Source organism: Passer montanus, unplaced genomic scaffold, assembly GCF_014805655.1.
Source record: "Passer montanus isolate IOZ18808 unplaced genomic scaffold, ASM1480565v1 scaffold82, whole genome shotgun sequence".
NCBI lineage: Eukaryota > Metazoa > Chordata > Aves > Passeriformes > Passeridae > Passer > Passer montanus.
Genome location: NW_024373479.1, coordinates 1,493,583 through 1,508,794, shown reverse-complemented (window position 1 = coordinate 1,508,794; position 15,212 = coordinate 1,493,583). Strand labels below are relative to the sequence as shown.

The 15,212-nt window shown below is 37.5% G+C and overlaps 1 protein-coding gene across 2 annotated transcripts in view; it reads right to left on the bottom strand.

The window, feature by feature from the left end:
• Nucleotides 1-1,503: 1,503 nt before the first annotated feature.
• The window catches only part of PPP2R5E (protein phosphatase 2 regulatory subunit B'epsilon), a 77,164-nt gene continuing 63,455 nt past the window's right edge, over nucleotides 1,504-15,212 (bottom strand). For both annotated transcript variants that reach the window (XM_039732998.1, XM_039732999.1), the window contains exons 6-14: nucleotides 15,020-15,150; nucleotides 14,875-14,934; nucleotides 14,140-14,248; nucleotides 12,831-12,884; nucleotides 12,686-12,736; nucleotides 11,732-11,851; nucleotides 10,509-10,636; nucleotides 8,601-8,702; nucleotides 1,504-5,980 (exon numbers count right to left, since the gene is read on the bottom strand). In XM_039732998.1, coding sequence (XP_039588932.1) covers nucleotides 5,881-5,980; nucleotides 8,601-8,702; nucleotides 10,509-10,636; nucleotides 11,732-11,851; nucleotides 12,686-12,736; nucleotides 12,831-12,884; nucleotides 14,140-14,248; nucleotides 14,875-14,934; nucleotides 15,020-15,150 — 855 coding nt within the window. In that variant the 3' untranslated portion in view covers nucleotides 1,504-5,880. The remainder of the gene's footprint in view (nucleotides 5,981-8,600; nucleotides 8,703-10,508; nucleotides 10,637-11,731; nucleotides 11,852-12,685; nucleotides 12,737-12,830; nucleotides 12,885-14,139; nucleotides 14,249-14,874; nucleotides 14,935-15,019; nucleotides 15,151-15,212) is intronic.

The following is a 15,212-nucleotide window of genomic DNA, read 5'->3' as shown; positions in this document are numbered from 1 at the left end:
TTCTTTAAATGCATCTCAAGCTTTCCATCCTTCCCGAGTGACCCCCAGCTTCTCACACCTTCAGTGACTGAAGGGGGGATAATACTGAATAGACAAGATGGACATGGGGGAAACAAAACCAAACAAACATAAAAATATTGCAAAATAAAGTTTTTGTATGTTCTATTTTCATGGCATGAAAACTCCCAGAAAAGCCTGTGGTCACTGCTCACAGTGGGTTGGAACAATTGCTTTCAAGATATTTAGTAATAAATTCAGGATATGTGATTTAGCTTCAGCTCCATCTTTAAAACCACAGATCATAATTTGAGACCTTGTATCAGTGTCCAGTTTAACTCCCAAGCTATTCCTTCAGAGTATTCTGAGGCACTAATTAATGCAGCCTTGGGAACAACCTGTACCTGCACACAAAACTACAGAACTACTACACACTTGTGATCTGAGGTCCAAACTTAATGTAAGATAAACCAGACATTCTGCTGCTGCTGCCTGAGAAACCAAAACATCCCTGAGAAGGAAAGACCCAGATGAAAAATTAGCAAAGCAATTATCATTACTGAAAGTAGGAAACTAATTTAAGTTTTTAATTCAAATCCTGTGAAGGTTGATTTCTAACTTGTAAGTAAGAAGACAAATCCTACCCTGGAGGCCAACTTACTACATGTTCTTTTCTTTTTTCTTAACTTCTTTAGAAAATACTTGCCTTGCAATAAGTAGAGAGACATGGAGTTGTTGTTAAGCTGAATTGCTCTGAATATTGTCTTACAAGTATGTAAAGAGATTTGTGATAATGAGCTCTTCTAAAAAAGGCAGGCAAGATCCGACTGATTAAAATTAAAGTTGGAAAAAAATTGGAAAGAATTAGGGATTAGACTATTGGAACAAATAACGTTTAAAATGCTGTATTTAAAAATCAGATGTTAAATAAATATTTTTTTCATTTTATTGTAGCAACCAGCTCTCCTACACTGCTGCTAAAGCCCTTTACCTGCAGTGCCCCTTTCCAGGCTCTATCCATGGCTCTCTCCAGAGGGTTTCCCCTGATGACCTCCAGCCTTTCCCTTCACCTCCAAACTGCAAGGCAGAGCAGCACGAGCACTCAAACACTACAATGCTGCCATAAAGGAACAAATTCCTCCAGCAGCTGCACAGTGGAAGGCTCTGAGGGCTCCCCAAAAAACTCTGTGTGGCTTTAATGCCTCTTTCCTGCATCCACAGGGGGGTTGTGTGAGGGACAAGGATACTCACCATCATCAAAGGACCTCTGAAAAAAATTAACTTAATGAGATCTTAGTGTTTACTATGGTAATTCTGACTGAAATTTAAAATTACCACCTCATTGCTTCATTTTTGGGGGTTTTTTTTGTTTTTTTGGGTTTTTTTTCTCCAGATAAGATTCCTTACATTTGATACCTGCAGATGGGCACCGGATTGCTCCAATGCTGAAAAGGCTCAAGAAGTTTAGATGGGAAGAGGTGGGAAAAAAAAGCCAAGCACCTGGAAAACACTTCATTGCTTCTTTATTTAGATGCACCCACAGTACAGAGCCTCTTGAGCATGTGCAAAAGAGGAAGATAACACATTTATAGCTGGGAGCACCATTGAGTTTGAGTTTCTTTGATACCACTTTTAAGAAAGTAAACTGTTTCCAAAGAATGACATTTGAATCCAAGAGTTTAAGACCTGCTTGTACTTTATCCAGAGGTGGAAGATATTTTTATTATTACTTGGATGTAGAGTAGAAGACATTTTCACAGTCTGGTTGGACCAGTATTTTCATATGCACCTTTTAATATATATTTTAAAAGTTTCATTCCCCCCGCCCCTACCCACAGAAAGTTAAATGCACCCAAGTTTAAAAACAGTAATGGGACCAGAGCATTCCTATGGGGAAAAATGAACTTTTGCTGCCCTCTCCTGCTTAAACAATGAAATGCTAAAATATTAAGATCTATGAATCTAATGCTAACCTTGAAACAAAAAGCGTGACAGGTCATTCGCTATACTACAATCAAAAATAGGACAACAAGAAGAAATGTATTGGTACTATTTATATTTGAAAACTCCTCATGGCTCCATGAGGTTATGAATGCAACATATTTACAGCAGGTGATCCAGGTAACAAAAACATTTACTCACAGAGGTCGTGATAAAAAGCACACGCTTCTGTGGATGGGAAGCAACACTTGGATAAAAGTTTTCATCCGAAAGTAGCTCCATCCTCTTTCAAGATGCTGTTTCATAGAGTTCAAAATGGAAAACTGGGCTACATAAAATGCTGCACATACCAACTAGGAAGAACTAATTAATGGCTCACTCCAGAGCTGCTAAGGGAAGCACAGGAGCCAAATTAAAAAAGCTGTAAGTAAATAAAAACATTCTTCAACCTTGAGCATCATCGCCTTTGTCTTCTTTTTAAGGGCAATTGCTTTGGGATAGTGGTGTCAAACAATTAAGAGAAAAGGGCATCTTTGTTTTCTAAGACACAACTAAAAGGAAATTATGTCAGTTTTACTTGGAGGGAGAATAATCTCATCTTTCCCACTCCTCAGAAAACAATAAAGAGCTTTTTAGAGCTCCTAATGTATTTTCTTTTCCATCAAGTGAGAGAGCCTGAGGCTGTAGTTAAGCACATATAATGCAAGTACAGCTGCTGCATTTCTTACTCAAGCAATTTTTGGCTCCAACACCCTCGATCTTTCCATATATGAGAACAGATAAAAAAATAAATTAAACCCTTTTACTTATGCTAACAAAACCAAGATTAAATTTACTGTAACCCTGCAAGCAAACGCTCCAATGGCATTAGAATACCTTTATTTAAAGCATTCCAACCTCTGGAAAAGAGACAAAAACACTCGAAAGCAACGAAAGGAAAACAGTAAGGGAGACGTGCAAGATGAAGAAAGCAACATGTGGTCAATTCAGAGTGCATGAGAGGAACTTTACTTGTACAGTTGTTACATCCCCATGACCCAACGCCCTCGCAGCTCCTTCCTGTGAGTGCTCAACCCTTCCCCCTGAGACCAATGTGGCCCAGGGCATGCAGACCCCCAATGCCTGCCGGACGGGCAGTCAAGAACAACACTGACACCAACAAAGGTGGCTTGTGGAACTCAAGAATCAAACAAAAGTGTAATTTATGATGCACTGATCACACTTGGGCCCACAGGCTGCCTTCCTCTTGCTCCTGCTGCTGCAGCTCCAGCAGCTGTGGGAGCCCTGCGGGGCCGGACACGGCGCTGGGGCTGCGGCACACGCGGGGTCCTGGCAGCAGCTGCTTCTTCAGGTGCATCACCCAGCCTTTAGAGTCAAGTGACTTCATAACAACAGCACAGCATCTCCTCCTCCTCGAAGGAACACTCCTTCCCAGAAGTGATAAATCATTTATAAACGTCAGACACTCCCCGCTGTCCCCGTGCCAGAGGCCAGGAAATATTGCAACCCACCAGGTTCTGGTCAGTTCTGTATGATCAATAGTAGAATGACATGGCAAAACCAAAAATAGTTATGAACAAACAACACTCACCTAAACTCTAAGTACAGGACAAGGTGCTTTTTCTAATTTTCACATTGTTGTGTTTGACTCCACCAGGTGAAGAACATCAAGTTTTATTCCTCCATTCTTTCTCAGTTTTTCACAATGGAACATAGTCTTCGAGCATGAGTTTGAGTCCACCCTCTTGTACTGTGAAATGATCATTTCACACAGAAATCACACTAGCAAGTTTGGTTTTTTGGTAACAGAAATAAAAGACTGTCAAAATCAATGGGCTAAGGGACATGATTTGTTATAAATTTATTTAATCTTCAGTATTTCAGCTTGCACCTTTGCTTCAGCACTTTAAAATAAAATGTTTCAACTATGACAGTAACTGCCTAATTTACATTGAGTCCCAGTCAATGTTCTTAAAAGAAGCTCATAATAATCCCATTAAATCATGTCGTGTTTGGTGTTGCATATGACTAGTTCCACTTTTTTTTTTTCCAGAATTAACAGTGTCAAGTTCTTACAAAGCCTTGAGTTTACAACATTTGTGTGTGCAGACCCAGGAGTACAAACTGTGACCTGATAATCCTGAAACAGTCAGTAGTCTAGGAGGGAATTCTTTTTTACTTTTTTTCCGTGCCTGAAAACAAGAAAACTTCAAATTCTACTGTATATTTAAATGGTAGGAAGAAAAATATACAAGCTTGTATTTATACTGTATTTCTATCAATGGCAACAGGTCATAAATTCATGTTTGCAACTATCACAAAGACTCATGAACACCAATTCATTTTTATACTGTAAATACTGCTGGATTGATGGTTTAGGATTATCAATTCACTGTTGTCATATGTCTATAACAGTTCAAAAGCATCCTGGAGAAAAATCCTGAAACACATACCTTCCGGTATAGAATAATGCAACTGCATTAGCTAAATATATACTGTACAGAAGTCTTATCAGCATTTTACCTACCAAAGATGTAAGATTCCACTTTCAAATACAAAGCAGATAGCCAATAATGTATACTTATAATACAGCCCTCTTCTTTGTTTTTGTATTTTTTTTCCTCTTTTGTTTTAAACAATTTGGTCACAATGCACCTTTGATATAAAAGCATTTTAAACTTTATTATTAATACTCAGAACATTAGGATTTCCAGAATTTTTTTTTTCAGTAGCATTTGTAGAACCACTTTTGGTAACAAATACAGTAGTTAGGAATGAGCATCCAGATGAGAATGCAGAAGTGTATTATCCAGAATCCTTTCCAGCTAAGACCATAGGGCTGGTACTGTGATGAGTAATAGTACTAGAACCACAAAAACACTAGAGTATGTTTCTTAGAGGCTACATCCTCTTTTGCTGGAACACTTTATAAATACATATTAAAAAGTAAGGCAACAACTCCAAACTGTCCAAACTGCCATCTCAACTCAATTTCCAATTAGATCCATTAGACCACTGGAGATCAATTTCATGCTTGTGTTGTTCAGCATGTGTCTTTATTCTTTCAGAATAGTCCAATAAGAACATACTGTAATAATTTAGCAATTGGTGTTTCTAAACCAACTCTGGTACACGTGTCCAGTGCTGCATCACTAATACTGGTTAGGTATTGAAGTCCAGGGTGTTACCACTGCCCCTTTTTTTTTCCATGGATTGTGGACACTAATTTGGATTTGCAATAAATAGGTGCACGAATCCAAAGCTCCCTTTCCTACTATGTTTATCACCTACTTGTTTTTCAATTCCTAATGTTCAAATTAAGGAAGCACCAGAGACAGCCTGGTACTAAAAAAATGCTCACACCAGTAAACAAAACTTTTATTCAGGACCGATGTTTTTCATGGCCCTGATCTGAATGGACATTCAACTTATGAAGATATGCAAAAGGAAAAGAAAGTCAAATTACAGTAAAGTTATCCAGAGAAGGAGGATGTTACACAAACTCATAAGGAAATGACAGTCTTTTTTCTCTTTTACTATAAATACACGTAACAGTTTAGCAGAAAGACAAGCTAAATTTTAAGATTGTTCACATTTGAAAGTTGTATTATACTCTCTGCTAACGATAAATAAGGAACAGGTCCTGACAATGGAATCTGACATTGCAATTTTCATCAACAGATCTTTGAAGACTGGTTTTAAAGAAGGGTTAAAACAATGATTATGTTTGCAAAGTTCTGAGAAGTCCATCTGTTGTCCAAACTTTGGATTAAAGTCCTTATTTTTTTCCTTTACTTAGAGACAGGTATATACAGTGCTGTTGTAATAATGAAACAAATGTGAAATCTACTGTAAAGTTGCACAATACAGAAAACTGTTGCTCCATCTTCTACTACATAAATGTGTGACTCCACAGGTTAATAATGCTGTTTTGTATTTTTGTTAAGTTGGAATTATTCCATCACGTCTAAGACCTCTCTTTAATTCCAAATCCTCCAGTTTTTTCCACAGTTCTTCACGCTCTTTCTCTTTCTTCTTCTCACTGACAGATGGAATAAAAGAAAGAGTTAGCAGGAGAGAAGACTGGAGATAAATAATAGTTATGTTAAAAAATATATAGTTGACATTAAATAGCTGCACTAATTTTCTTGAACACAACTGCAATTTTCCTAACATATATTTAACATTTTAAAAAATATTTTCTTTTTTTTTCTTTTTGTTACGTCCATAAATTTAACTAAAGAGTATGAGAAGACCACAAAATGTAAGCTGAGCAGAGTGACAGTGTTCATAGACACTAATTTGCAATGAGGAATTAAAAAATGTAGTGGACTTTTACTATAGAATGATCTGTCAAAATTATAAAGATTAACATTTTGGACTAAGTTATGTAATTATTTTTATATTTATTTATTTAAGACATAAATAATCTTTTAAATCACAGCAACCTTCCAGAAAGCATTCCCTGATCCTTTTAGAATCACTGTTTTTACTTACATTAACTGCTGGCTTCCCTATAGCTTAGACACCAACCAAGGCCAAGTTCAACCTACAATTTGTGCCTTTTGTTCAGTGAGTTACTCTTTTTCCACACCAAATTCCTGCAAGATCTGTGTAGCATTTGCTTTAAAAACAGACTTTAGTGGCTGATTTGAGAAAATTAAACAGCAAACCTAACATTTACTTTACCTGCATTGTTTGCTTTCTAAATTTCCTGTCTCTGCCACAGCTTACTGTGAATAAATCTCCTTGAGACTGCAAGGCACAAAATGCTCTCAAGTTCTATGACATCACCTTGGGTTTAGATGAAATGGAAATCTAACAATGACAGATACACAGATTCTCTGCCAGTCACATTACAGAAGTCTTGAGAAGTATTTCAAGGGATTAGAAACATTCCTACACACTTTGATTCACTCAACATACCAACATCTGGCTCATTTGTTTGGAATTTTGATTTCCCAAGTGGATTTTAAATATATAAAAAAACACAAACAACTTTTGGATAAATCCCTGAAGAATAGTAAAGGAAAAATAACAGCCTATTGTTACTGGAGAGTATTTAAAATTAAATACAAGAATAAGTGAAATAGCCTTACATTTTCAGGCTACTTACCAATATTTATCTTCTAATCATTAGGAAATACATGTCTGCTTACCTAAAGGTCTGTTAGAGGATAATCACCTCATCCAACCCACCTATTTCACCTATCCTAGCCATTAATATTGAATGTATTTCTCCTCAAGCTTTACGAGGTATCAAAGCTACCCTTGTAAAATGAGGTTTTATTAAGATGCTAAAGATTTTCTGAAAACCTTAAGGTAAATATCCTGGTTTATACATTCAGATTTTAAAATTATAAGAAGCAAATAAAAATGGTGAAATGGTTAGCACCAGCCTTGGTAAGAAATACAATGTCAGCAGGTGCAAAAGAAATTCTTTGTGCAGTTCAGCCACTAAACCTCCCCCATTACTGAGACATGGGACACACCACTGCAGTGTCTGGTCCTGTTCAGAGCAGAGTTTATCATCCTAAGGGGCAAAGTGCAACCACAAATTGAATCAGGTCACCAAGCTGCCTCAGTGAATATCTGGACTAAATGATCAGTCCTAAAACTCTCTGCCTTCTTGCTAGGAAACCAGAGTTTGTCTCAACTGCACTACATGACTGGCACTTATTTATCAATACGTATCAAGAACATCTGGCTTCTTAGTTCTAATATATCTCTAAATAAGTCTCTACAAGTAAAATACTGTATTAGTGAAATAGCCTGTTATGTGCAGATTTTTTGGGCTGTAAAACAAAGAGGAATGAAAGGCCAGTGACTCCAGTCACACATGCCAAAAAACTACAACAGCCAAGAGACTTTCAAGGCTGGACCACCCTAAAAACCTCTGCTGATGTGCAGTGTCCTTTGCAGTGCTTGGGGGAACCCTGAGTCACAGTCAAGGTATGGCTTAAATGAAGTTGCAACCTGTTCAAAGTTCCTGAAATTTCCTCCTTTTTTTCACCTCATCTTTGCATAAGGTGAAACTTTTGAGAAGAGATGCTGCACTGTAATGGAGAAATAAAGATTAGGGAAAATGGGAGAAAAGACAAGAAGCCACTGGAGTTGAACTAATGCCTCTGTAAGTGGTGTATTTAATGGATCCTGGATGCTGAAAGACTCAGATACAGTAGGACCTCTGAATAAGAAATAAAAAGGCTGAGAGATGTCTCTTTGCTTTAAGATCACATCCAGCCAACAAACAGCAGCTTGGAAAAAAAATCTTAGTGGTTTCCCTCATGTCTCTTTCCAAACCTCAGTGTAACTTTTTTTTTGTAAGTATTTGAAGCAAAGTGTTACCTTGCAACCCTTGTTTTCCTTTCATCATTGTAGATCTTGATACACTTAAGAGTTTTGGAATGTGGAGTCAAAAAGGAATTGCACCAGGAATGTGGATTCCCAAACCATGCAATGGATACTGTATTTAATAAAGGCTAAAGAACAACCTGCACACAATCTCACATCCTACAATGAGAAGCCTAACCAGCAGGCAAGGGCAAAAATGGGGCAGTGTCTATAAAGCCTGAGATTCTGCAACTGCACCCGGGTGTGAGGGGAGAACTAAACTGCAGGCCATGTGCACAGCTGACAAAAGAAAAGCTTTAAAAAGTTACCGCTGACGATCTGACTTGTAAGTGGCTGTCAGCTCGTCAAACATGGTGCTGTTCATTTCCATGAATGCCTTCAACACATTGTAGACTAAAGCCACAATAGCCCTGTGAAACATGGAGAAAGAAGAAGGAAAGGAATCCATTAGTTTCAGGTGAAATCAAACGTGAAATAAGAAGTGTCTTCTCTTCCCAGCCTTTCTGTGACCAATTCTGTTCCTGCAAGTATGGTTATGTAAATTCTTCGATTTCACTGAAACTACTTTTGATTAACATTCTTAAAGGTGAGAATCAGCTTTCATGTCCCTACTGACTACTGAAATGGAGCAGGCCAAAACTCTAGGGCAAAAGGCAACAACAGAAAGCTATTACATATAACTACAGTCTCTTCCCTCATGCTGTGGAGCAATTCTGAATGCAACTTCAGAGATTCAAATCATCAATGCTGGCAGAAGGAATAGAATTCAAACACAAAATGAAAGTGATTCATATTTCCTTATGACTCTTCTATGAAGCTGAATATTCAGTGCATCTATGCAAAATACAAAGCTGTATTTCAAGAGTGATTTCCTTGTGCTCATGCAGTTCATATTCATTTTCCCTTTCACAGTTCCTGATCCACTACCCTGGCTGTCATATTCAGACCCAGGGCTGCTTAAGAAGCAGCTCTTCAGCCAGGAGGCAGTGAATCAACAGTACAAGTGCCAGGAACCTTTGGAGCTAATCCTTACAGGACACACAAGCTATGTGCCATTTCCCAAGCACCCCTGTCTCTCATCTCTTTAAATAAACTTTCATTTTTGTTGCCTACATGAAAAATTTTCTTATAAATATAAAAATTCTTTAAATAGCTTCTTTATTTTAGATGTGTCTGTACCTGGCTCATATAACAAAATTACCATGGGTATAAAAACTCTGAATTGGGATACTGGAATATTCTCATTACCAGAAGCATCCCAGTGCATACTATTAAAAGGCTGGAGACTGTACTGGAGTAATGTGCCATGGAAAGCATCTTTTTGTGACCAGTGTTAAATTACAGAGGCTTTCCAGCAGCATTAGATTTGTCAGGTAAGCCCACAAACTTCAGAATTTGACTAGGTACAGAACAGGAAAAATGTCTGAAAAGATGAAACATTTTATAGTAAGGTATCAAAGCAACTGGGAGCTGCACATATAGCACAGATTATTAAAAATACTGTGTTTACTAAATGCTAATCATCTTGACTTAGAAAAACTTTCCAACTAAAATAAAGGATATACATCATCTCACTGTAATAGATTTTTTTCATAAAAGAACTTTTTACTAGGGCATTCACTTTGGAATAAAATTGCCTAGTTATCACAATATCAATATTAAGTAACTGCACAATTATTGCCACAGAGAACAGCTGTATTTAAATAAGTTTAGAAAAAACAACCCAACCTAAGAATATACTGTCTGTAGGTTTCATGGATGTTTAAAAAAATGCCAACACCAAAAGCCTCCCAGAGGTATCAGTTGATGATACAGCCACAAAGTTTTATTAATGCCAAGTGATATTCTTCTAGACAATTTAGAATCAGGCTTAAGAGCCAACCCGTTTATAAAAAAACTGCGTAGGAGAAACACTTGATGAGCAACATTTTTCCTTCAATAACAATGTAACATTTAATTTCTTCTTTTTTCCAGCTTGTGAGAAGGCCTATTTTTATCCTACAAAGTAGTGATTTTTGTACACATACCAGTTAATTAAAAACACTGAGACAAGCTCATGTGCAGACTAATATATATTGTCATTAACAGAGTTGCACTTGCTCAGAGCAGCTTTGAGTCTGCATCTCTCCCATTCAGATGTTCTTCAGCAGACATCCCCCGAGTTTATCAGTGGGATGTCAAATGGTAAGAGATGAAGTGTAAATGCACAAACTTACGGATTCCAGTGCTCTTTAGAAATCCTGTAAAGGCTGGAAAACATGATGGGAAGTATAACGTTTGAGTTCTCCTCTATCAAACTCATGATGTATTCATTATTCCAATAATACAGCGCTCTTTCAGCCACCTTTGAGTCAAAGAAATAAAACATGAACAAGAATTCAGATACCTGTAATTTTGTGATTTTCTGCTGGAAGAACAAATCACAGAGAAACTCCACAAAGATGAGCTAACAGAAGTCATTAGTTTTGGAATTAAACTACTCTAATCAGTAGCATAACATGCATTAATGGAATAAATTTCTATCCTGTAGCCCTGATCCCACAGCACCCACTCTCTATTTCCTGAGCAATGTGTTATTGCTCACTGAAGACTGGGTACAGACACGGCATCAGTGCTGCAGTTGAGGAGGGGAAGAGCAGACAGACTTCCCATCACCCTTTCCCTCAAAATCAGGAAGAGTGCAGTTGGAAAAAACCCAGCAGTGCTGGGATACCAGAGGAAGGAGACAGGGAAAGGCCCAGTAGCTGGGCTGGATAAGGGAGGAGAAATCTTAAGTGTGGGGAAGTTACCAAAGACAGGAATTACCCTGGAGAGGAGCTGGAGGTTAGGAAGGAGGATGCTGATCTGAATTATGATTTTAAAAAAAGATGTAATCCAAGGAAGAGCTGAAAAGTCACATCTGCCTTTGTGCCAGGACAGATCACCAGGCTTAATACTGAGACACTACAGGCCATGAACTCTCTATCCTCTTCACATATCCATTTACATCCCATTCATTGCCCTTCCTCCCATTATACAATGTGATTAAAACAGGCTACAGTTTGTGTCACCTCTAACCAGACACGTGGTCACACGGTTAGAAGGAATCAAGTCAGAAAACAGGAACTGCACAAGACTGCACCAAAACCAGGGAGCAAATCCATCCTCCAGGGTCTATAGGGCCAGCACCTGCCACCCACAGTGGGAAGGGCTCAAAGCCTGCTTGGACACAGGCTAAGGATTTGTGAGGGGCTCGGAAGGACAAGCTCTGTGCTGTAACCCCAGCACCTCTAACAAGTTATTCATGGAGCTCAGACCTAACCTTCCACCCCAACATATCATCTTCCACAGAACACAAGTACTTAAAAACATAACATGGAATAATATTTACATTTGGGGGCAGTTGTGTTTGAAACTGAGACTATACATTCCTATATAAACAATAACCTTTACCACTGACCTGAAAATGAGGGCTAGAGACACACTTGGCAATTTGTTTAAACAAGGGTTCCTGGATTTTGACAAATTGTGATGGTTCAATTACATCCAAGATTTCCTCCAGCTCCCCTAGGAACATGACCTAAAGACAAAAAAGAAAGCATTGAATATAAAACCTCCAAATCTTCTTACTCTGCAGAATGCTGGTAACCTCCAAATTCTACTGCTTCAGGAAGAAATGGAAACCTTCCTAGCTCAGTGAGACCCTCTCTCAAAAAATGTCATCAGTTCTACCACTGGCAGCTTTTGGACTCAGTCCCTTAACAAGGACAAGTTTCTTCTTTAAGTGCTGCATTTAAAGTATTTTGAATGAAATTCAGAATTGCACCAGTATATACATCCAGGCTGAAAGACTTGCCTCATACAAAAATCTGAACAAAGGCTTAAACTTCAGTAACTAAGGAGATTCTCCTAATTTTACCTCATTTTTGAGAGCAATATTGAAAATAACAGTTTTGCTGTTTCACAAAACCTCACTAGGGAAACTCTGATTGGCATCTGAAACAAAAATGCACATGTTTAACTGCATCTTTTACATGTTTAGTAGGTAAACAGCACATAAAGTATATTTCATCCTCACTGGAAAAATACTTCCTTAATGTATAAACAATTCAAAATCTAACAGAGTTTTCCAAACTATCCTCAACTACGTTTATTTTCTCCTTTCTAAAAAATTCTCTGCAGTAGTACCAGGAATTATTTTGTGAATGAAAACCAGATTTATCAAAATTTTCACAGTCAAAACCGTTCAAAAAACTACAATTAAAGTATTGAAAAATCATCTACAAGAAATAATACCAAGATTCACCACAGCATGTGCTATCAACCACAAATTATTTAAAGATTCCCTGCTTATTATGTTTTAGAGCAAAATGACTCTTTTTTTTTTCCTTTGTAATACTAGCATATCACTTACCTCTTTCTGACTGCAGGTTTTTGGCCAGAATTTCATTAAACCTCTAATGACCTAAATGAGAAGGAAAAAGAAGTTAGATTTTTCACTTTTCTATCTACGGGGTAAATCATTCATAGTGAATAAAAAGTATGAAAGAAATATTTACTGGTTCTGTGAGTGAGGGGTCTTTCTCCAGAAACTGTACTATGCAATACGCCAGCTGTGAAAAGGTAAGAATTTACAAAAACAAAATTAGAACATTTCTATAAAGAAACCACAAAACTCCAAGTTTTTTAAAGAGAAAAATTTAAGGCAAGATGCTATTCAGCTCTCAAACTACATCCAATTACAGACTGAGTTGCACAGTTTGCACTGTGCAAATCCATTCAAAGTTCAGTTTACAAGAACAATTAGAGTGACAAAATAGTATATAAAATACAAATCAGAACAACTTGGAATTCTAAATACAATCATACAATGTGGATAGATAGAAGGTAGGAGAATAGAGATAGTGGTGAAGGTAACCTCATCCCTAAGGAGTTACAGCTGTGCTAATTATCAAGCATTAAGAACAAGACTGCCCTTAACAGGCCACAGCTGGATCCATTAAGAGGGGTATTATAAAAGAGCAGGTTGGCTGGTGGAGATGTGACATGGAGTTTGTTGGCTGTGCTGAGGAGAAGACAAAGTCAGTGCTGTGAGGAGCTGCCCATGAGATATCACTGAGAAGGTATGAAACCTTTGCAATAAGATGGCAACAATACAAGCAATGTTTTGAAGCTTCTGCTACTTTCTTAAAGTGCAACTTTTCTCATGACTTTGCTGTATAGAATTAGTAAATTCTTGCAAGATGAGTTGACGCAGTTAAAACCTGGAATAACATACTTAGAAAGCAGAGCTTTATCACCATAAGAAATACTGAAAATTTTCACTATCTGAAAATCAGAGAGAGACAACAGGTAGCAGTTATAGAGGAAAAAATTATATCCTGAAAGTTGAAGGTATAAAAAGATGTATGCGAGAATAAATGCAATATTAAGGAATCTGTGAGGGAGAATATTAAATGAAAAAATGTGGGTATTAGTATTCAGAAGGTTGCCAGGGTGTAGAAGAGCCTTGACAGGGCAAGACTAAGGAAACCCAAACATCCCCTTGGGAGAGAGAATGGGAAAGGCAAACTTGTGAGAATGAGGAAAACCTAGAGAGGAAAACCTAGGGAGCAAGTCAACTACTAAATAAAATTTCCAAACTATTACAGATGTATATTATGCTTTTAATTGCCTAATCAGAACAGAAGCTAGATATTGATCATACAAAGGATATTTAAATCATTTTGGAAAAAATTGACTGTGTTTTTTTCCACGTTTAGAATTCCCCCCCACCCTTTTTATGTGGATGCAATTAAATTTACAAAGCAACCTTAAAAAATATATATATAATTCTTACTGAACAGAAAATATTTTAGTAATTTCTACCTGTGCATGGAAGAGTGATAAACTCCTGACTGTGTGTAAAGGGATCAGCACCTTCACCAGAAACTGTTTATGCTCTGCCTTGAGAGGTAAAGCAAAACCATTGATAATACTGGAAATGAGAAAAGAAATATTTGTTAGTATCATCATCACAGAGAACAATACTGAGGTCTGAACAAGCACTTTCTAGATTAAAATATATTTAGCAGTCAGCAGCTGTTTACAAACAGCACTTGCAAACAGCTGCTGACTTTGGTCCTGCTTTATATTAGTAGGACACTACATATCTAGGTAGCAACCCAGCTCCCATTAGGAATAATCACATAAACAGCTGCCCAAACCTGCTGCCAAACAGAGATCTTGTCTATGTGGTCTGTAAATTCATGTGAGCAAGGTGGTCTTGAGTAATTAACCTACCAAAATTAGATTCACTCAAAACATTCACTCTGCTAAGTGTGCTCAGAAGAAAATAATCCTCCAGCATGTAAGGATGAAGTGTGCAGTATTTAATGGACTCACACACATAAAATCAATCCAACACTTGGGCTGCAACTTGCATGTAGTTATATATTCTTGGCAAAGATGTGACAGAGATTTGCACATGGGCTTAAAGATGAGCATGTGCACACATCTGTTTTCAGAATCAGGGATTATCATAATGCTTTTTCTGAATCTGACACTATCCTGACATGTCCACAAGGGAAGTCTGAGTTAGATAATAAATAAAGACTCCTTTACCTTCCTAAAATTTCCAACAGTTCAGCTACGCCATTGAAGTGTTCAGTTTCATAAACAAATCTAAAAAAAGAAAAGTTAAATATAAGCAATATATCAGTTTCCTAAAGGGTTCATAAGTGAAAAGCCCCCTTCTTCCACAACTTACCGTAGAAAAATATTATTAATCTGTTTTCGGATAAATGCTCTAAGACCCAGGAACTTGCCGTAAATTCTGTGCAAGACTGTTTTTAGGTAGTCTCGTTCCCGAGGGTCTTCGCTGTCAAACAGCTCCAACAGCTGTGTTTAAAGGAAAAAGAGAACTGAAACAGGAGACATTTGACAAGTTGGACATGCAGAAT